The sequence below is a fragment of the Lonchura striata genome, chromosome 3 (genome assembly GCF_046129695.1).
Source record: "Lonchura striata isolate bLonStr1 chromosome 3, bLonStr1.mat, whole genome shotgun sequence".
Lineage (NCBI taxonomy): Eukaryota > Metazoa > Chordata > Aves > Passeriformes > Estrildidae > Lonchura > Lonchura striata.
Window position 1 is genome coordinate 4,642,895 of NC_134605.1, and position 22,448 is coordinate 4,665,342.

The 22,448-nt window shown below is 44.9% G+C and overlaps 1 protein-coding gene and 1 long non-coding RNA gene across 2 annotated transcripts in view; one reads left to right on the forward strand and one right to left on the reverse strand.

Moving 5' to 3' along the window:
* ISM1 (isthmin 1) overlaps nt 1-4,117 on the reverse strand; it is a 39,132-nt gene extending 35,015 nt beyond the window's left edge. Inside the window, exon 1 of the mRNA XM_021527826.3 lies at nt 3,926-4,117. Coding sequence (XP_021383501.1) covers nt 3,926-4,054 — 129 coding nt within the window. The 5' untranslated portion in view covers nt 4,055-4,117. The remainder of the gene's footprint in view (nt 1-3,925) is intronic.
* Nucleotides 4,118-4,301: 184 nt separating this feature from the next.
* On the forward strand, nt 4,302-5,770 carry LOC110469259 (uncharacterized). The gene is made up of 2 exons (XR_004147961.2): nt 4,302-4,376; nt 5,082-5,770. It is a non-coding gene; the product is annotated as an uncharacterized LOC110469259 (long non-coding RNA).
* Nucleotides 5,771-22,448: the final 16,678 nt, after the last annotated feature.

Here is a 22,448-nt window from a genome sequence, read left to right on the forward strand (position 1 = left end):
CCCTGAAAGGACTGAAATGTACCCCAGCAAAGGTAGCAGACAGCACACCACTGCTAAACTACTCATGGCATTGAACTGGGGATCTTGGGAGGAAATTACGAGTTCAGCCCTGTAAAGGGCTACTTTAGCGGCTCCTGTGCAACCATTTATCAGCAGCAGAATGTTTTTTCTGGTAGGGCTCAGAGAGCATTTCCAACATGGTGTAATTGCTTGCACACTTATTGAAGACAGGGACAAGAGCAGGAGCAGGGTGATTAAAAGGGAAAAAAAATCTGTTTACAGCATTGTGCTGCTTTTCAAATTTTCTTACACAGCTCCAGTTTTAGGCACAACCACCGAGTTTCAGGCTAATGTAATACTGCTGCAAGTATTGCAGTGGAGAATCTGACTTCATGTGCTATGGCATATATTGTTGGTGGCTCTGTTACTGCATTTTACAAGGTCATTTTTCTTGGTGTGGGAACACTGTTATTCTTGGTGTGCAAGGCCTGCTGTGGAAAAATAAGAAGTGAAGGGGATAAACTTCACGATGAAATATTTTCTCTCAGAATGAAAGCACAGATTTTAGAGTATCATAAAGTATTAAAAATGTCTTCCAAAATTTATGTTCAAGCCTTCCCTTGGTTTCAGAACTATGTAAAAAGATAAAAACATACCCAAGCTGCTTTTTTCCATCTCTTAATTCATTTGCTTCATTTGCTCTTCTTCAGAAAAGAAAGTTTGTACTTCTTTATTTCATAAATATGCTCCAGAACAGCTTCTGGATAATAATTAAATTAGACCTAGTAGAATTCTCAGCGGAAAAAAATCTCTCCCCTTCCCAGTTTTCCATATTTTTTTCCTGTCAGAAGAGATGGAAGAAAGGGAATAAAATCTGACTGGGAAACACAAGGCTGATTCTCTCTCATAACTCAAGACTGAGCTACTTTTCAGCTCCAATGTGGATTTCCCATTTTGTGCTCATTCGCCCTGCCACAACCCAGTTCTAGCAGCAGAATGAAAATGCAGCCACGTGGAGGTCCAGCAACCACTGCCACAGCAGTGAACCAAGGGAGCCTGTGCCTCACCCATCCCAAAGAGGACCCCAGGAGTACATCGGGATTTTCTCCTCACTGCTGCTCCTCCACAGCCAGTCACAGCAGCACAAGACAATCCCAGACATCTGGAATCTCTGGAGACACACAGAGCATGGAGAAGGGCACCGAAGGGAAAAAAAAACAAGGGCGCAGGGGGGAAAATAACTGGCTTAATTTTAGGGTGGAATGTTTTTTTTTTTTCTATATTTCTTTCATCTCTCAGTCCAATTAATTGCAGGGGTTAACCCAACTGAAAGACCAAAAGAAAAAACTATCCTACAAAATCCTTCCTTTATTTAAAGGACCAAGGGATGGGAGAAAAAGAAGCTCTTCCTCTCTTACTGAGTCAGACTTCAAATGCTTACAAGTGTTTTAGACTATTTAAATCTCCAATAATATTTTAAGATTACTAAGGATTTGTCCTGAATTCATTATATGTAAAAACGGACCCAATTCTGACTACCTCATTTGTGCAAACAGACTGCCTAAGTACTAATACACCATATCCTCCGTTTGATAATTGCCAGGGACTTTTGATACAAATTTGCCACATCGAACGATGTCTAATAAACAGCTGTTGCAAAGATTACTCTTTCCTGGATTTGCCACACTTCTTCAAGTGAAATTTCATCAAATGCAACACTGATCTACTCACTTCTCACAATCACTCCTCTCCACAGAAGTACCAGGACAGAAAAACCCTGAGAGATGTCTAAGTGCTTATTATATCAACAAGTCTGAGTTTGTGCAGTTTCCTTTCCCACACTGATTCCCTCCCTGTGAGTGCAGTGCACTAGGATCTTTGCATTTACTTCAGCACGTGCCATGATACAGCCCGAAACATGCCAAAATCAGAAGATCCTAGTGCAAGCTTCTCATTGAGATTTATATTGTGATGCTCTGAATGGAAGAATCTGCCTGCTTAAGTGCAACTTTCTAAAGCAATAGAATCTACGTAGCAAAAGAATCCCTGGAAGTTACAAAACCAGAAAATTGATAGACTTCCATCTGTTTAACCAATTGCTCTAATCAATACCTTTTCCCCCGTAATGTTTTGTACAGATGTTGTCTCTCAAATACATAACTGCAGAATCAATGGAGCTGGGAAGTATATAAGAATTTCAATTCTACAAATGGCAAAACATTATGAAAATATGAACTGCTAAAGCTATCACGGTGCTTAAAGGCACGGAGTTTATTAAGGTAATCTGTAAAACATCACCGAACAGAAAAAATTCTTGAAGTCAACAATCATGAGGTTTTCATGAGACAGCCAACTACAATGATAATAATCCAGGATAATTATCTGATTTTCCTCGTTTCACCCTAACCTTACAACAGTGCTCTAAAAGGAGCTCCTCAGGGAAATGGCATCACCCAGAGTTCCCACTTGCCCAGATGTTTCTCTCATTAAGTTACAAGCCTGTCAAGAAAAGGCAAATTCAGGGTTACTCTAATGATAGCAAACACCTCATAAAAAACCTCTCCAAATTTACTTTTCCAAGGAACATCATTTAAAAAGGCATTCCCGGTGCCCATGAGAAAAGAAAGCATCATTTATAAAACATTATTACCAGAAATCTTGCAGATATTAAAAAAAAACATCCTGGAATGTCAAGCCGGTGATAAAACTGCAGCGACAGCATGGTGGGGCCTTACCCGCGGTGCACGGCTCAGCACGCCTAAGCAGGACTCCCACCAAGTTCAGCAGGAGGTTTTCTGAGTTAGGGGGACCTGACCCCAGCCTGAGACTGGGATGCTGAGCCTGCAGCTCTGGGTTCCCTCCTGTGGCTAGTGGGTTCATTTTGTGGACCACCAGCTGGGGATCTCATGCGTACAGTGATCAATACAGCCTGCACTCTCCTGACTTTTCCTTGGCTTTTATAGTCTGCTGGTGCTGTGATTCTTACCTAGATGATGGACAGTTTACATAAATTTATGGTGATAATAGCGATGGCATTTTTTGTCAATTTATCGCATGACTTGGTAGTTGATTTTATTTTGCCACTTGGATAGCCAAGGCACATGCAAGTGACCAGAGATTTACAAGCTTTGTCCGCAGATGTTGGTGATTCTGCAGCTTTGATCACTGTCTCCAAGTATTATAAATGAATGGCAGCATGTGATACTGAATAAAAAGAATGACCTGCGAAAATACCGAAAAGGAACAAAAAAACGTCCTTCACCTCTGTCGGACATAATACACAGTGGAGTTTCATGGGAGAAGTCTTTCAAAAGACTGGCATGGGCCAGCTGGGTCACAAACGCTGTCCTTCACATCACAAGCACTTATGACCCTAAGTTTCTTGCCTATTTCAGGACTGTCTCTTGATGCTTTCCAAGGAAAGCCATACACTTAGTTCCAGTATTTCCCGAGACCGTACACCTCATGCACCTATCTGCTCCCCTCTCACCCTGTGTCCCCACGGAGGGATGCCCTGGCTGGGACACGCCGTGCCTGACACGGCTGCTCCCATCCCCTGCCTTCCCCACAGGCTCCCCAGGTGCGCTGGCCGTCGTCCGCTGCGGGAACACGCGTGGGAGCCGCCCCGACGCCTCCCGCACGGCATCGAACCGCGGCGCCGGAGCGGCTCTGCCTCCGCCACCGCTGCCCCGACAGCGTAAAGCCAAGGAGGGCGGGGGACACCCCGCGAGCTCCCGGGGAAAGCCCTCGGGCGGGGGAGCCCTGGGATCGGGACAGGCGCGGGCGGCGTGAGGAGGAGGAGGAGGCAGACGGAGCAGGTGCACGGCGCCGGCTCCCGTCAGCTCGGCCAGCCCCGCGCTGCCCGGCCGGCCCTGGCGGCCCCGGGGGACGCGGAGGGTGGTGGGGGAGGCGGGGCGGCACTCACCTGCCGCTGGCTGTGGTTGCCGGCGCCCGTGGGGGCGTGGGGCTCTGCGCCGCCGCGCAGCACGGTGATGTGCAAGGTGAGCAGGAGCAGCCCCAGCAGCAGCAGCAGCTCGGCCGCCAGCCGCACCATCCTCTTGAGCCGGGCGGCTTTAGGGCCCCGCGGCGGCGGCGGCGGACGCGGAGGAGGCGGAGGAGGCGGAGGAGGAGGAGCCGCGGCGGCCGCCGGGGCCGCTCCGGTGGCGGCCCCGGCGGCGGCCCCAGGAGCCGCGGGACGGGCGGCGGGGACCGCGCCGCTCTCGGCGTCGCTGGGGCGGGCGGCGGGCGCGGGGCAGCGGCGGCAGCAGCAGCAGCAGCAGCAGCAGCGGGGGCCGCCGCACCACGGCGGAGCCACGTCGGGGCGGGATGCCGCGGCGGCGGCCAGAGTCCCGGCGCTGCCCGGCGGCGGGCGGCAGGTACCCGAGGCCGGCGGCGTCTCTGCGGGCAGCCCTGCAAGCCAGAGGCACCGCGGGCCGTCGGAAGGAGGGAGCGGGCGGCCGAACCCCCGCCGCCTCGGGGAGCCGCGGCCGGCGGAGAGCAGCGGGTTTCGGCGGCCGGCGGGGACGCGCTGCGAGGACGGGGGGAGCCGGGAGTGTGTGTGCGAGGGAGAGGGAGGAGGGAGGAGAGCGAGGCGGGGGAGCCGGGGACGAGTCTCACATGGCGGGGAAGCCGGGACGCTCCGAGGGGAGGAGAGAGCTCGGGGCTATCGCCTCCCTCCGCGCACGGGGATGGGGGTGGCCCTGAACCAGCTTCCCCCGCTGCCGCCGCCGTGTCCTCGCCCGCCCCGCCGCTCCCCCCTCCCCTCCCGACGCCCGTCGAGGCGTCGCCCTGCCCTGCCCTGCCCTGCCCTGCCCTGCCCGCCCCGCCGGGCCGGGGCGCGCCGCGACCCCCGCCGGCTCCCAGCCCTCGGAGCTCCCCGGGGGAAAAGGGACAGATTGCAGCTTCCCTCTCCCGTCCCTCTTCCTCCCCCTCTCCACCCCCTGGCTCAGCCGTGGGAAATGGGATAGGGGGCGGAGGTCGAGGGGCTGCAAAAAGCTCCAGCTGCCCGCTGCCCTCCCGGGGAGCTGGATACCTGGCTCCATCTCTCCTCTCTCTTTCCTCCGGTGCCGTGGGGCTGGCAGGGGTAGCGCCGCACTCTCTCCTGCCACCGTGCGTGCGTGTTTGCAAGCGGCTGCCGCTCCTCCTGCCTGCTGCTGCTTCCAGACCCACTTTCTCGCCCCCTCGCTCTGTGTCGGGAGAGGTACGTGTCGGATGCTTTTATACTGCCCTGCCTCCTTTCCCTGCTCCCCCCCTTTTCCTTCGCCCTCTCTGCAGCTCCTGCTCCAGGCTTAGCGTGTTCCCCCCAGCCCTGCTCCCCTTCTCCCCGTGCCGACCTGCTCCTCTCCATGCCCTGCTTTGCCAGGACATCCACACCCTTTCCCACACACGGTTGCACCTTGCATCCTGACTGCGAGCTTTGCTCGGCTGGGATGGATCTGCCCTGCCCACATCTCTTTCAGTTGGTCTGTGCATCCCTAGCGGGACTCCAGTCGGGGTTTGACAGTCCTTACTCTCCCTGTTACTTGCTGACCTGTATTAGCACTGTGGAAAAACCTTTCTCTGTCAGATGGGAGGACCTCAAATTTAAAAGTAATGTGGACTTGAAAACGAGGGTTGGATTATCACTTGCTATAAGTCAATATCTCAGCATCTGGTCTGAGGGAGCTGGACCTCTTTGTGGGTGCTCAAGGTGCAGCTCAGTGTAACAAGAACAAACACAGCTCAAATCAACTTGAAGCATAAATAAAGCAACCTAACAAAAAAATGGGAATTTTGGAATCTTCGTTGTCATTCTTGCGCAATTGGGAATGGTATGTGTAAAAATGAGGATACGAACAATCTGTGAGCATGTGACAGCTGAGAGGCTGAATTGGTCTAAAATGTCTGTATTGGGGAAAAAGTGTCCCCTAATCTGAAACGTTTTAATCTGGAGACCGGTGTCCTCAACAGGTTTCCTGCAAGGTAAGGGTGAGATATTCTTCCAGTGTGCAGTGCCAACTGGGACAAGATCCATGAGGGCAGCCTTGCCCTGGAAAACTGCCAATTTTTGGGGCATGAGGAGAATCGGAGCTCACAGGAGGTTCCTTCCAAGTCTTGGAGCATTTGAAGGCTGTGGTTATGAATGAGTCAGAGTGATGTCTTGTACTCTTCCAGTGATAGCCACGGTCAATTATTGCATAGGAATCAGGCAAGAATATAGTTAATATCATTGCACTGGGGTATCATTAAAGATGTGACCAATAACCACAAGCCCCAAACCTTCAGATTTAAGCATTTTCAAATCCACAAACATACTCCATGTTAGCACTGCAGTCGGAATGATCAGCACAGATGATTGTGCAGGGTAGGGACTCCCATGGGTCTGCCCTGAGTGTGTCAGAGGTACAATTCCCATCTTGTGAAATCACTTGTTGAAAAATACCCAGCATGGCACTGATGCTCTTGGATCATACAGAGCTATTCAATACTGCATAAAGCCATAACAGCCTGTGGGACTGTCACATGGCTTTTAAAAAATCTGGTGCCTTTATTTATTTTTTTTTTTTTTTTTTTTTTTTTGCTAATCAAAATATTGAGGAGATAAAAACACTGATTGTACTTCAGTTGTCATCGCTTGGCCTTGGCTCTCCTGCCACCCTTGCTGTGAACCTGGTGGCAATGAGCAGAAGCAGGGCAGCTACAGGAGGCAGGCTTGGCAGCCAAGAGGCACAAGTGTCCTGGTTATCACTGGAAGAGTACGAGACATCATTCTGACTCACTCATGACCACAGCCTTCAGGTTTGCCAAAGTCTGACCATACCTAGTGGCTGCCAGTGGATCCCGGCTGTTGAAGAAAAGTGGAAACTTGGCACTCGAGTTCTGTATTTCAGAGCTTAACAGTCGACAGCCAGAGCAAGACTGAAGGCTCGTAATGCAAAACAGTCTGAGTGACAGTCTGGTTTAAAACACACACATGGATCTGCTGCTCAGCTCTGGGTAATGCGAGTTCTCCCTTGCCTTATGAAACTGAACCAAAAGACATCTTTAATCCAGATGAGATGGGCCGGTACTGGTGCTCATCTCCTCGTGGCACATTAATGCATTGAGCTGTTGTGCAAAGCTAGGCAGGGACAGAGCAGAGCTGCTCTCAGCTGCAAGCGGATGGCAGCGAGGAACCAAAGCCTCGTCCCACTGGAAAAAGTTGGTGTAAAAGTGGCACTTGGGAATGGCACTGCTGCCTGTGTGCCTGTGTGGGGCAGCAAGGCAGGAGTGGGCACGCACACGCTCTGGAGATGTCCCTTTAAATTCACAAACACTCTTCAGTCAGCAGATGACTTCATCGATGAGTCCAGATGGCTGAATCAAGACCTGTAGGGGAGATGGATTTAAAAGCAAAGGGGAAAGTTCTGTTTTCCCAGCTGGGTGGACACTTGCTCAAGCAGTGAGCACCATTTAGTCCCTGGAAGATGAAGTCAGGGTTCATCAGGAGGAGGAGATCCAGAGCTATCCTAAGGGGGATACTGCTCCTGGGATGTGGCTGTGGGCGCTCAGCAGGGAGCTGGATCAACAAGTGGGTCTGGTGGTGCTGGGATAAGAGAGCTGTATTCCTGTGATAGCTCCCTGTGCAGGTTCACAGCTCACACTTCACCCCTTCACCTCCAGCTTTTACCTTCCATTTCTCTTCCCTCCAGTGACAATGGCAGACTCAGCTCCTGTGCACTCCCAACTTCTTGCCAGTGCCAGGGGAAATAGCAAGAGCCATTGGGAAAAGAGCCCAGGCTCTGTGATGACCACCACAGTGCCCAGTCAGGTGCTGTAGCTCAGCTCATGTGCTGGCAGTCAGTAAGCTATGGGAGTCACACTGCTGCTGTCACACTGCGACACGAAATAACTCACAGAAGCAGGCTAGATGTAAAAGGAAAGAAAAAGGACTTTAAAAAGCAAACTTTATTTTCTGACTCCGCTATATATATATATACAATAGCAAATATGACAGTGGATTGGAGGGTGAAACTGCCACCTCTCCAACCACAGTGGTCAAACCAACAGTCCATCAATTCCTCCATTGACAAAGAATGCAAAACGATTATTATATACATCAATATGCATGAGAAAACTCAGTTGAAATATGTAAATATCAGAAGGCATAAGAACTTTTAGAAGAACTTTAAAACTCTCAAAGGAACAGGGTGACACCCTGCCTGTTGCACACCTCACAGATCCCATGTTCCTCATTGCACAGCTTCAAGAGCGAGTAGTGGCTGTCCATGTTGCAGCCTCTGCCACGGGGTGAGGACTCTCTCCTGGGAGGTGTTTCAGGAACCTGGTGGCTACAGCTCTGAAACTGCCAGAAGGGCCCAGGGCATTCCTTACACCAGCCTGCCAACAAAAATACCACTGTAGCACCTTCATTGCTCCAGGCCAACAAACTTTGTCCAGGGCTGAGTTTGTCATGTCCTTGCTGACATGTTCTGATGGTGATGCTCCTGTCTCCTGCCGTAGCCATCACAGCTTATCGCCCCACGTACTGCCCACCACACTGCCTGGGGCCAGCCCATCTTCATCACTGTGCAGGCACCTGCGGTTGGTGCTGAGTCCTGAAAACCAAAGTATTGCCTGACACGCAGCACATTGCAGAGGTTGGGTGGTCCTAGTGATTGAAATGAACATTTCCGTTCGTTTCATTGATTGTACCTGGTCAAATGTGAAAAATCCTCACTTTGGATGAGTGCCACCAGGTGATAACCTTCAAGGCCAACATGAAAATCCTGGATAAGAGGAGGAGAGAAAAAAAATCAGTATGATATAATATAAACCAACATAACTTGTTTCAAATGCTTTATCTCAGAAGTGAGAAGGACCACTGGGTTTTATGTCACAGTATCAAGACTCACTGGGTCCTATACTGAAGCTGTCCCAGCAATTAAAAATTATTGGTGTTTACCTGATTGTCCACTTTACTGTCCATCTTGGTATAGCTCCAGTACCCTGAAGGCATCCTGTCTGTAAGATCTGACAGCTTTTCAGAGAAGCATTGCTGGTCCTCAGCTTGCACCCACTCCCAGGACGCCGTTGTTTCATGTTTAAGCCTGGTGGTTGCTTTAAATTTATCAGGGATGAAAACCTGGCTCCACTGAAGTCATTGGCAAAGCTCCCATCGACTTCAGAGGAGCCAGGATTTCATCCTAAGATGCTTTGTAGATTATTGGTGAATGGAAAGCATACGTCTGGCTTCTCCAGGGTTATTATTGTTGGTGGTGACCTCTGCTCTGGCAAGCACTGAGCAAGGCTAGGTTGAGATAGATGGTTAAAGCTTTCCCTACCTCTTCCCCTGCTTCCTCACAGGGGCTTTGCTTTATGGCTCATCATCTTGGATGCTGCTTATAAAGGAATACCTTCCCATCACCCGCCATGCAGTGGAATTTAATGCCTGTTTGCCCACATTCCCCTTCCCCCAACGCCAGCAGATCAGCAGATAGGAGACAGAATGGCTGATTAGCTTTCTAGCTCCAACCTCTTAGCTATAAGCTGCAAATGTACACACAAGGGTCTTCTCTCTCTCTCTCAAAAAAAAAAAAAAAAAAAACAAAAAAAAAACAACAACCACAAAAAACATTCCCTTGCAGGCAACCTAAGTCTTTCTGTGACTCATGGTTCCTTTATCTCAATAAATTACTACTTGAATAGTAACCACCCTCTTTTTAAAAGAACTGATTAGCTTAGAGTTCTTAATTTTCCTGCTTCTTCTAGACTGGTGCTTTTTTTCCCATCTACATATTTTGCCACCAGCTGGGGTCAAGATTTCTGAATTCTGCAGTGTCTGTGTGACAGGCTGGAAATTCAGCAGCCACTTTATTAAAAACTGAAGCCAAACCGGAAATGTATAACAAGTCTGGATTATGGAATATGGAAATGGAGAAAACAGAAAAACAGTCCAGTCCAGTTTCCCTACTGCTAGGTTGGGTTTTTTAATACCAAATTCCCTTTATTTTACAGTCTGCCACATTTTCACTTTTCAATATGCTGCACATTTTTGTACTGATGATGTGCAACTGCACTGGAGCATTTGCCAAGCTGTGGCAGTATGGGACTGTGGGAACCAGCACGTCAGGCAAGGTTTTTCAGAAGTGCCCAAAGACTCTGAATTCTGCTAACTTTCATGAGAGCTTGCCACAAGGCAAATTTGCCTCTTTGGAGTACAGTGAAACCAGCAAACGCCTTTCTTCTGATGAGAGTTTTAGCACTGCAAAAGTGCCTGGGTTGGGTGCAGTGAAGCTGATTGCTTCAAACAGAGTAAAGGCTCTGACTCTGGATTGATTTACCTTTGTTCCTGGTGGTTTTCTGGCAGCAATGACCCCTGTGACAGAGATGGCTTCTGATAGGTCTTATCCTGTGTCCAGCAGTGTGGCAGCCAGTGTTTTTGAGAGTTAAAAAAAATACAGAAATAAACAGAACAATTCATGCCTTCTGCACCTATGGTTTTAAATTCTTCACTTCCACAGGGAAAATATCACATTATTGGCTTGCAATTGGCTTTTTTCAAGGCTGCTTTTTTGACTCTGGAGAAACATAATAATAATAGAAATATAAGGCAAATTCAGGCTGAAGGACAACTCTGCAGCAAGAAAGGGAAAAGAGGATTTCATAATGAATCCTGTGATGGTGGGTGAGATGAAGGCCTGTTTCCTAAAATAAATGTTCACCTCTGTCCATTGCAGTAGAGCCTTCATTCCCAGAGGTGAAGAAAATAGACTTAATTTCTGAATGACCTCAGGTTTTAAGTGTCACCTTGCTTCATCTTTGTGATTGAACACACCTGCAGCACAGCCTGTGCAAAGGGACTTGAACTCCTGCTAGTGAGCTGCTGCACTGGCACAGGTGAGGATCTGCCTGGCCTAGTTATACCTCCTGCAAAGGGGATCAAGGGGCTTTATTTTATTGATTTTGCTCAATCGTTTCCTCTGCTTGGTAGCCAACACTTGTGTTTCCTAATATCTTTGTGCAGTGCTTTGTCAAGTCAAAATTACGCCACATCAGTGAAATGTTTGGTTTTGAAACCTGCCTATTCTAATACTCCAGTAATTCAATCCTGAAGTGCTGAATTTACACTAAAATTTCTCAGCCCAATTTTGAGCCAGTGCTTTAGGAACCAAACAGTACTAATGATAAACACTCTCTTAGAGAAAGCAAAGGTTTCCAGATAAGCACTGCACACCACAAGCTTATGTAGGAGGAAAAATTCCACAGTCCTGTCATTAGAGAAGAACTTTTTTCAGCCAAGGTGGCAGAAACATGTTGAGTGAGGGCAGGTTCTTTCCCTGCCATTTGCCTCTTTCTCTGAGGGCCATTGGTACACCAAATCAGAGTCTGATGACAAATGCTGTATTCCCTGCAGAGACATCTGAATGATCTGTGACTAGTCTTTTAAAACACACATTTTTCTGAAATGCAGGAAAAAACCTTTTCTGGAAAGTCAGTCTTTGTTCTGCAGGAATTGTGACAACGTGCCCAGTAAAGGTGTTTGGCTTTAAACACCTTTGGCAGTAAAGCCATAGAATAGGCTCAGAGTTACTACAGCAGGTAAAGAGATACTTTAAAATAAAAATATTTAATCCCTTTCATCCAGGAATTGTGCAATTGTCTATTATGGACTACAGCATCTGCTTTAAATGCTTTTAATGCTTTTTATTAAGTTGCTGAGGTGTCAAATGAATTCCTTCTGGACTAAGGATGGGCAGTTGAATTAGATTCTCCTTCCAGCAGGGTTGAAGTACAGGCTGTTTCTGTGTCCTTCCTTGGTGCAGTGTTTCTCACAGCAGTGCCCATGTCTGCGATACCTCAGTACCTAAATTAATAATCACAAAATTAAATAGTGAGGGACTCCCTGGGAAATGTCCCAGCTAGGAGAGGACAGGAATAACTTGGGAATGTGGAGGATGACTTTATGTCAAATAAGGCAACAGAGAAAGAAAACACAATCTGGGACCTCTCATGTAAAGTATTTAATTCTAAGAAAACCATTCTCTGCTATCTGACTTCCAGTGTGCTGTCTGGCAAACAAATGTGCACATTGCTGGTGCTCTCAGACACAGTCTGGATAGCAACAGCTTCACCTGCTGTCCACAGTGGAACGGTGGAAGTCTGAGTGGGTCTGAATGAGATGGTCAGAGCCCAGAGAGAAGCTGCAGAAAGCTCCAGAGAGCCTTTGCAAAAAGCTGATTGCTGCATGCCAGTAACTAGCAGGCAGGGAGCACAGACGCTCACCAGGCGCTGGGGAAATCACACAAACATCTCTCCTGGTCCTGCCAGAGCAGATGTTCTTGGCAAAGGATGCTCTGCTTGGATGGAGACACTGGTCTGGGTTGGCTGGAGCTCTCCTCCACACAGCTGTAAAGGTGGCTTTGCAGCCATGCTCAGAGATGAGAGAGGTGGAGAATGGTTTGAATGTGCAGCACTTTGGTACCTGCAGCTGAGGAAATCACTGCAGATCAAAGAACGTGTTTATTCAAGGCAGCTGGCCTGTCTGTAGAAGATTTTAACCCCTCTGGTACCCTGAAGACAAGAGCAAGTGTGAAACACAAGCATGGAAAAAGCAATACCTGGAGCTCCACCGTGCTGACAGAGCCAGTTACTTGCTGCTAATGAGCAACTGAGATTTTTCTTCTCTGTTCATTGGTAACATCCTTGTGCAGCTGGAATTGGCTTCAGGAGGGGATGCAATGCTGCACAAATCCCCAGGGGAGGGTTTGAAAGACATCACTGTAAACAGCACAGCCCCCTCTGATCAAGCCTCTATAAAGCTGCTCATTTGATGCAGTTGTATCATGTAACAGGTTATACATTCCAAGTGCATTTTCTTATACATAATGCCATTCCTTCAAAATGTGACATGTGTGGGCTTATTGTTGCTGTTGAAGCTGCTGGTGTTTTTTTTTCTGGATAGCCAACCAGTCTGTCCAGCTGGCAGAGCAGTTGGGCCAGCTTCTTGCAGTTTTAGTTCCAGAGTCACCTTTCCACAAGATTAAAAACTCTGAGGCAGTTTCTAGCCCTAGATCCACAAAGCAAGTTGTTGATAAGATTGTTGGCTCAAGAAAATAGGAAAATTGTAGCTGGGCCCACTATAAAAGGAAATTATTTTCCATGATTTACAAATAAATGAACTTCAGTGCAGGCAGGGTCAGACCCTGTTTATGAAGAATCTTTTTACTGTCTATGGAGATATATACAGTATGAGACATATAAGTAGAGAGATCTTTTTTAAACATGAAAAAACTTAAAACATAATGAGAAAGGGAGAGAAGGAGGCCTGGAAAGCAAATGAACCCTTTTTTGACTTCTGGTTCTTAAATAGCTTTTTAGTAGATCCCCGGGGGAGTTCTTCTGTAAAATGCTACAATTTACAAGTGGGTTTAACTATAACATGTTGCTTTTCAACCACAGACAGACAGGAAAAGATCCAATTGACACCTGCATCAGAGAACAAATGGGACACAAAAGATGAAACTCATTTCAAAGGGTCTATTTGTTTGTCTCTTGTCATGAATTAAACCAGTGGGGCTACTATTTCAGGATGGATTCTGCTCCCCTTCCAGTCAATGGGGAAGAAAAAAGCCTATTTGAGTGAATAATGCAGAACCAACCCCTTGGCAAAGAAAAGAGTTGGACTTTGCTGAAGTTTTACTGACAATTCTGCAGTAAGGGGGATATAGTACTTCTGAAATGCTCGACTTTGAAGCCAGATGTTTGAAATTTGAATATTCACACTTGCAGAACTTTAAACAGCCCGATGAAAGTTTACTGAAAAACAATTGGGAATACAAGAATTTTTTTTTAAGAATGCAAAGTACCACAGTACTTTTTAAAAATAGGTTTTCATTTATTTGATTCAAGTCTAACTCAATTTAGAAAATTCTTCCTGTCTAAAGCAATTTCTTCCTGTCTAAAACAATTTGTGTGTGTGTAAGAACAGAGAAAAATTGCTGAAATTATGCTTTTTAGAAATTCAAACCAAAGGAAAAAAATTATTACCTCATTGCCAATAGTTTCATTAAAGGACATAAGGAGATGCCAAAGCAAGAACTCCAAATCCTGAATATGCTTAACAGTTTGTGTGCAGGGGTTGTGTTTACAGAGCTCCCATAAACACGTGCCCATTTTTGCATTTTCTGTTTTGGTCCTTGGGTGTGACTGAGGTCCTGAGCTGCTTGGCTGCAACCCAGCCCTGCCTGCCCAAAGCAAGAGAAAAAAAAAAATATATCCCTGACACGAACATTCTGGCAGCTCTTTGTTTCAAAGAGAACAGAATTTTGTCTCTTATTTGCTGTCCTTTGATTTTTGTGGATGTGGTGGTGGCCTGGGTTTCCAAATCCCTGTCCCTGCCAAGCAGCAAGCCAGGGTTCTCATCCTCACCTACCTCTAAACCCCTGGAGCTGTGCAAAAACTTAAGTTTTTGGCTGTGTATTTAATTCCTGGAGCTGTGCCCAGTTTGGTCCCCACTTAAGTTTTTGGCTGTGTATTTAATCGCTGGGGGGGCTGTGGGACATAGAGCCTGGACTGTAATCTGCTCTCATCATGAATCTCACAATTGCTTTATTTTATTTTTTTTTCCCCTTAAAACCTTCCAACTTTGAGCTACTTAAGTGCACGGAATTAGTGGGATGTTTTTTAAACTGGCATTGCTAGTGATGACAAGTATAGAGGAAATGGTGAAGTCAAAGGGGCTCCAAAGCAGAAGGAAAACACTGGTAGCTGCAGATTTTAGCTCCCAGCTCTTCAGCTCTGGGCACTCCAGCTTCAACAGAGGCCTGAAAACTGCATTTGGGAATGTCACTCCTGGTGGCATATAGAATTTGGACTGTGTAGACAACAAAGAAGCAGCTAAACCCCAAAAGTGTCACAGAGCAGCAGCTCCAGCACACAGAAGATGATGGTGCACAGGTGCTAACTCTGAATTTCCTGCCTTTTGTAGCCAGTATTGTGCCCCTTCCAACCACATTAAAATACCCTGAAGAAATAATTTAATGTTAAATGCTAGGTTTTGGCATGCATTAACTCACGTGCTTGAAATCTGATTTCTGCCTTTTTAACTCCCAATTGCTCCTCGAGGCTAAAGGACTCAGGGGTTTTACATCAGTTTTACTCTTCTAGTTTGAAACTGGGGTGTAGCTGCCCCCTCCCTGCAGGTAGGGATTATGCAAACAAAGTGCTCTCCAATTTGCAGGAATAATCAATACAGTATAAAGCACCTTTTGCTGTTAACCTCCCTTTCGTTAGAGACTTCACCAACTTAACAGTTAAAACAAAAAAAAAAACCATACCCTCCAAATGAAATAGATAGAGAATGTATGTGTAAACCAGATACAGGATAGAAAAGGACTGGAGAGCATGGTCATTCCTGCTTAAAAATGCGATTAGAGACATTAGGTGTGAAGAGATCAATTGGGTGTGTGTGAAATTCAAGCTGCTGATTGTAGACTCATAAACAAAAATAGCCATGGTTAAAGGTGCTTGAGCCTGCAACCTGCCCCAAGAATCCCAAGCAAATTCACTTATGTTATATGACTCCCTGAAAAACTGATGATAACGGGACACCATCTTGGGGGGAAATGATTTGTAAGTTTTTAAATTGCTCTGCTTTGTCTCCTTCTTGTGGTTATCAAACCTACAGTATCTTTGCAAATTAGTGAAGTACAGCTGCTTTAATTCTGTCTCTAGTAAGCACATGGCAATCCTCTCAGAAGCAGCAGGACTACAAACAGTTCTGGTTTGAGAAGAGCAGTGGTTATATCTGTGATGGCATCTACTTATTGTAGAAACCAGTATCAAATCAAATAGTTGATACAATCCTTAAAAGAAATAGAGGACTTGCAAGAAAAACATAAAAAGATATCTGATACTTCTCCGGCCCACTGACATTCTTTGATTGTTTCAGCAAAATAGCAGATAATGGTTACCTGGGCTTGCAGAGAGACTCCTGCTAGAGCTGATGACATGAACTGAACAATCAGGGCTGAAATGGCAAAATTCTGCCACTGACTGAAATTTATTTAAACAGTAAATTTTTAAAAAGTAGACTAATCAGAAAAAATTCACACACACATATGTGTATATATAAGCCTAAGAAGTGATTGCTAAATTTAGCAGGCAACCCAAAACTGATAAAGCTAAACAAAGCTGAAGGAAAGTAGGAACTTTCCCATGTGAGGAGTGACCTAGACGAAAAGGAAGGAAAGGGGCAGACATACCAGTGGATTGAAAAGTAAAACAGCAACTGGTTTGCACAAAAGGAAATTACTTCTTCCATCCTATTGGACAAAGAGAATGCAGCATCATTAATTGACATGAATTCTGGAAGCAAAAGGGACCATACTTTTAAATAAATAATGCCTAACACTGTAGAAATGAGTACTGGGATTCAGACAGAAGTGTTGAAACTAGAAGAACAAAAAATTTCTCAGCAAATCTAAGCACTCCTGTGTGACAAAAATCTCTCCCTTGTATAGCATAATATTAGGAAAATCAGTGGTGTTCCATCTGTTTTTTAATGTGGAATGCTGCATTTGTTTCACATGGATCTCTGTGCAGTTCCTGAGCCTACTGACATTACTTTTGTTTTCTTCAGCTGCCTGTTGCTGCCCCACAGATTAATAAACTACAGGCAGAAAATCTCTTTCCTAAAGGATCTCAACCCTTGAAGCTCAGGATACAGTCATCTCAAGACCAATTAAAAAAAAAAAAATAAAATACTGATGGGAATGGAAGATTCTGCATTGGACTTAATTGTCTAGGGCAAGGAGAAAACATCCCTTTCATCCAGGAATTGTGCAATTGTCTATTATGGGCTACAGCATCTGCTTTAAAGTGAGTGGCAAAACTCATATTGAAATAAACATAAGAAGGATTTGACCCATGAGGGTTCAGATATTTTAAAGCATCTGATTTGCTGATCACTGACAAAAAAAGGACATGGGAGAAACAATTCAGTACTTAGACAATATACTTGCAATGTCTGATAAGCCTCTCTCTCCTTCAAAAAACCCAAACCAAGCAAAAAACCTGAGCTGATGTCTCCACAGTACACATGTGTATTTATGAGAGTAAGTTTGCTTGTTGCCCAGGTGGAAGTCCAGGCTATGGACAGAGAAAATAAATTTTGTATGTAATTTGGGGGTTTCCCCAAATTATTTAATAGAGGAACAGTATAGGAAATAATCAGCACTTGAAACACTGGTCAAGGCTATCATTACAAATAAAGAAACAAAGCTGAAAGACCAGTGTGTTAGGCTGACAAATTGGATTTTGAATTAAGTTTTAGCTGGAATGAATTTCTAATGCTATTTTTAGCCTCAACCATGTGAGAAGCACATGGCTCCATAAATACATTCCCCTCAAGAATAAGTTAATGGGGGTGGGGTGTGTGGAAGGAAACAACCTAAACAATTCATTTAAAGTTAATAACCGAGTCAAGGATTTTATAGCTTTGTTTTTGAAGCGTTTGTCATTAAAGTGTGATTCACTTTTGCAATTACATCTGCTCACAGACCGACAGTGCATGGGACAGTGGTGATGGAAGGTTCGAGTGGGCCCCTCTCATCAAGAGGGGAATTGCTCAGCATTTTGGTGCAGCTGTGGTAAGCTCTGCCTCTGAAACACCCCACAAAGGAACCTGCCTTTTCCTTTACTCTTGCAGAGAGGGCTCTGGGAGAATCAGCCTACACAAAACCCTCCAGGCATCGTGTTGGAAAACCTCATGTAAGCATAACGGCAGAGAAAAGAACAGTCACAAAATAATGCCCAGACATTTTCACCAAATATGCAGGGAGGGACCCACTGCATGCCCTAAACACATTTGGTCTTCAAGCACTCCCAAGAGGAAGGGTTTGTGCAACAGAATTTGTAGCTTTTTTCCCAGCGACATCAGCAGACCTCACATAAGGGCCATAGCTCCCCTACAAACCTCCTCTCCTCTGGGTAGAGATAAAGATGACAAAGGACTCGTGCAATTAAAGAATATCATTATGTCCTCAGTCTTCAAGCATTTCACTCAGGAGATGCTCCTTAGCTTTAGAAAACAAATTAAAGAGGCAAAAAAGAGATAACTGGGACTATAGGGCTTGTTTATTCTGGTTTATCCCCTGACCTGTGAGGTCACAGGCCAGTTGCTTTGGTGCTGCAGCTCCCTGGGTCTGTTGATGAGTAAATCCAGTCCTGGTATGAGAGCAGACATGGAGGACTTGGCTGCTTCTTCATTTTACTTTTTTTTTAAGTCATTATAGGCATCAAATTGCTGTTGTCATGGTGAATTTGGCTCCCAGTCTGGAGGTGACCCTCTGAGGGATCTCCAAGACCATCTGTGGCCAACAGGGTCATGGAGCAAGAGCAGCTGGACCTCTGTGCTGATGAAGGATCTGGAGGAGTTAGCTGTCTGTTCCGGTTTTGCAGATTTATTATTAATTTTTGTCATGTTGGATGGGAGATGTAAAGGTTTCTCCCTCAGTTTTCATGATGGCTTTGTTATGTGGGATTTTCTCTGGTACATGATCCACATAAAGGTTAAAGGAAATGCAGAAATCCAGAAAAGAGACTCCATTAGCTGAAATGGCAATGAACTATAGTTTTTGGCGTGCTGAAGCCTGGGTTTCACCTCCCTGTCGTATATGTTCATGTATGTATCTCTGACTATAGACTTCATTTTCTTAAAATGTACAGAGAAGTTTATCTTTGGTTACTTCTACTGTGGACTAATGGCTTGCCTCCTTTCAACCTACAGATCAAAGACAATATGTAAAAACAGTGAAATTATGACTAAAATGAACACTTTAAACTCTGATACTGTTATTTCATCCAGATTTTTTTTCCTCCCTAGGTTTATATTAACACTCATGTGACTCAATCAGCATCGGTAGCAATCCCCTGCTGATCCATCGTTTGTACCCGGAAGACTTAACTGGTACAACTTGTATTTTATTTCCTTTTTCCAGCCTGTCAAAAGTGCATGTCCTTATGAAATGTACGTGATACTTAGGAATCAAAAGAACAGCTAATTAATTACATCCCACCTCCTCATATGGAAAATGGATCTAAACTAGCATCTAAAACACAATGTGTTTGCTTTAAATAGCCAAATACTGAGGGACCAGAGAGATCTGTGGGGAATTTTTGGCACCATATGAAGATTCTTTCAGCCCTCGAATCCCCCACCCTTGAATTCTGTGGTGGGTTAGTAGGGAAAGGATATAAAAATGTGGAATTTTTTTTAAAGGCTTTTCTCTTTGTTTTCTATTCTCTTTGGCTGCACTCTTATATTTTAATACCGTATAATAGTAAGGAACGAGGAGGGTTGTTCAAAAATATTTTTTAATCTTTATTAGAAACAGAACTGCCTTTTGATGCTGCTGGACCACATTTACCTACAAAGCCCTAAAATGGCTGAAAGAACTGCAACCATAGCTTTTACTTAGGGGTTTTGAGGGGTACCCACACAGTCTGAATGACTGCTGGCAGTGGGGAATACCAGGCTCTCACTAAGTTTGTACGTGGTGCTGACCACTTCAGTGTTGAGGCATTTCCCTGGGGTCCAAAATTAGATACCAGCATTGCTCTTTTGCTTCAGAAACAAAAAAAGATGCTTTGCTTAGGCCTGACTTTTTTCCACTTAACCCCCCTGTCATTAAGGCATATTTGACTTTAATTTACCATAATGGGACAGTGTGATGAATTTAAGGGTTTTGGTGAATGAGATGGGGATTGCTTATGTATTAATAGTGGAACAACAGCAAGAAATGGAGTGAACTTCAGTCTCGGCTGTGATGGGAGTTAGTTTTCTTTCCTCCAAGAGCACATGTACATTTGGGCTTCTTTATGCCCTTACAGACTTCGTTCTATGGCCTGCAGCAGAAAAGGAAATCTGAAAGTTTGAAAAAAGCTTCTGGAAGGAATAAGAAAGGTACATGGAATATGAGGGTTTATGATAGAAGGTTTCATAATTCAACAGTATGAAGGCTGCCTTATCCTATTCCAGTAGTGGAGGTGGATGCCTGTTTGCTTTTCCTTACTCCCACATGCTGTACAATTCCAGCATCTATTGCCATTTGCACAAATTAACAACAGAGCTTCCTATCACTGGAATTTACAGATTTCTTCCACCTGCAGTAATTTCTATTTCTTTCCCAGTTTGTAAAGCATAATCCAACCTCCAATTTCCACGCCATGGACAAGATCTCACATTTCCATAAAAAAAGAAGTAAAACTTGCTGCTAATGCTTATTCCAAATTAATCAGAGGTCCCAGTGCCTCACTTAGGCACACAGGCACAGCTCCTGCAAGCTGAATTGCTGGCATAATCTCATATCCCATATGGAATGTAGCATCAGATTATTAGGAACATTAATGTAAACTAGTAGTCATATTTAAAAACAAGTAACCAAGAATTAAGGGAAACTATAAAAATTAGAAATGGGCAATTTATGCAAGGAGGAGAATGTGAATGTTTGCATGAAAAGAAAAAGAGCAGCATGAGAAGAACGGCAATTTACCTTGTATAATGCATGAAAATGTCTGGGCTTCTCTGTTCTTATTATTGATCTTGAAAAAACATTCTCAGATGACTAGAGAGGAAAAAAAATCCCTAATATAGAGTAAAAATGCCATTTTAAAATCCCATAAACATTGTTATTAGACCATGTGCATGCTACCTCACGCTCTTTGATGAAGTTACAATAGAATTTTTTTCTCCTATCAAACAGGGAAAACACAATTCCAGTAAATACTATGTTCCTAACAAAATAAATGGATTTACAGCATGTCACCCTGAATTATCTTGAGAAAAATATCCTGCAGAAGTTACAGTATCATTACAGATATGCAGACCAAGTATCTTAAACTGGTCAAAGTATCTATTATTGCTTGTTTTTATCTTTCTCTAAAGGGAAGCTATTTTTGACCTCTAAGGAAGGTCAACAACTTAATTATTGTACTTAAGACAAAGCTGCTCTGTGCACAGGAAATGAAAGCTAAAGAGAAGCACTTTGAGAAGAAAGACGTTTTACTCTCAAATAAATGAGACCTCAAAAATTCAATATTGTTTTCATCCTGATCAAGCCTTCTGGATGGATACTAAGTGATGTTCATTGGGTAAAGACAGGAAATCCAGGAGCCTTCCTGCCTTTGCAAGACAAGAGTTGTAGCAGGGCAAATGTGCTTGGAAGATGGTAAAAGAAAAAAGTCCGTACAGGGAGGGCTCTCACAATCACAATCTTTTGTTAGAGAGGCAAATCCACTTGCTTGAGAAATTAAGACATGTAGGCATTTTGATTAAAAAAAACCCTTCACTTCCAATTCTTAGACACCGCTTAGAAGTGGAGTGTGGCAGCACATTTCTCTCCCTCTCAGGATTTTTCATAGAGGTGCACAGAGAGAAATGAAAGAGAAAACAATTTCTATTTCTGCTCCTTGTTTTTCCTATGTGGAATGTGTTTGGAGAATTGTTTACCTGGGGTGAGTGCTTGACTGGATTCTGGTGAGGATTGTTTGAGCCTGATGGCCAATCCAACCCACCTTGGGCTGGACTCTCGAGAGAGGGTCATGAGTTGTGTTAGAGTTAGATAAAGTAGGATGTAGTTTGAGTATCCCCCTTTTATATAGTATATTAATGTATTTTAGCACAGTTATAATAAAGACCTAATTCAGCCTTCTGAATTGAGTCAGACGTTGTCATTCCTTCCCATTGGGTTCGCCTGCATTTACAATAGTGGGGAGCTTGGCTCTCCTGGAAGGTTGCAACTGGAAGAACAAGGAATAGGCAGGAGCAGTCAGGCTCTGTGACTTGCCCCTTTCTGACAGAGCTCCTAACATTAATCTAAACACACCAAACAGAAAGAAATACAAACTAGGCAAAAAGTGATGTGTCACACGATAAGCACTGCGCTCTGGTGCTGAGCTCTCTAACCAGTACTGCTCTGTCAGTCTGTGCCTCTGTCCTCACCTTTGCTGTCACACAGAGGAGCTGTGAGAGGTTTAGTTGATCTTGGAGGTCCCTTCGGTAAAAACACTGTGCTTTTATTCAGGTCTGAGCTGATTTGTGCTCATCAGGCCAGAAGGAAGGACAGAGTGTTGCTCACAGAAAGCGTGGAAAGGTACAGCAGGTATGTGCAGCATTAGGACTACAGAGGGAATCCAGCTTCACCAAAAAGCTCAGAAAAGGGATGCTATTCACCAGTGCTGGAAAGACATGAATCTTTTAACAAGGAAGGGCTGACAAATGCTGTAAATTATCAGCCACAAGCCTTTTGCAGAGAGGAAAATATGGCATTTGATCAATGCCAAGACTGCAGCTCTGCCCTGGGTATGGCGCTGGGTGTCTGCTTTACCACCAATAACATGAACATTCAGATAAAAACCATCTTGGAGTGCGAGGAACATGGGCATGTGTGTAAGTGTGCACTACATCTTTCTAGAGCTTGACAACACAT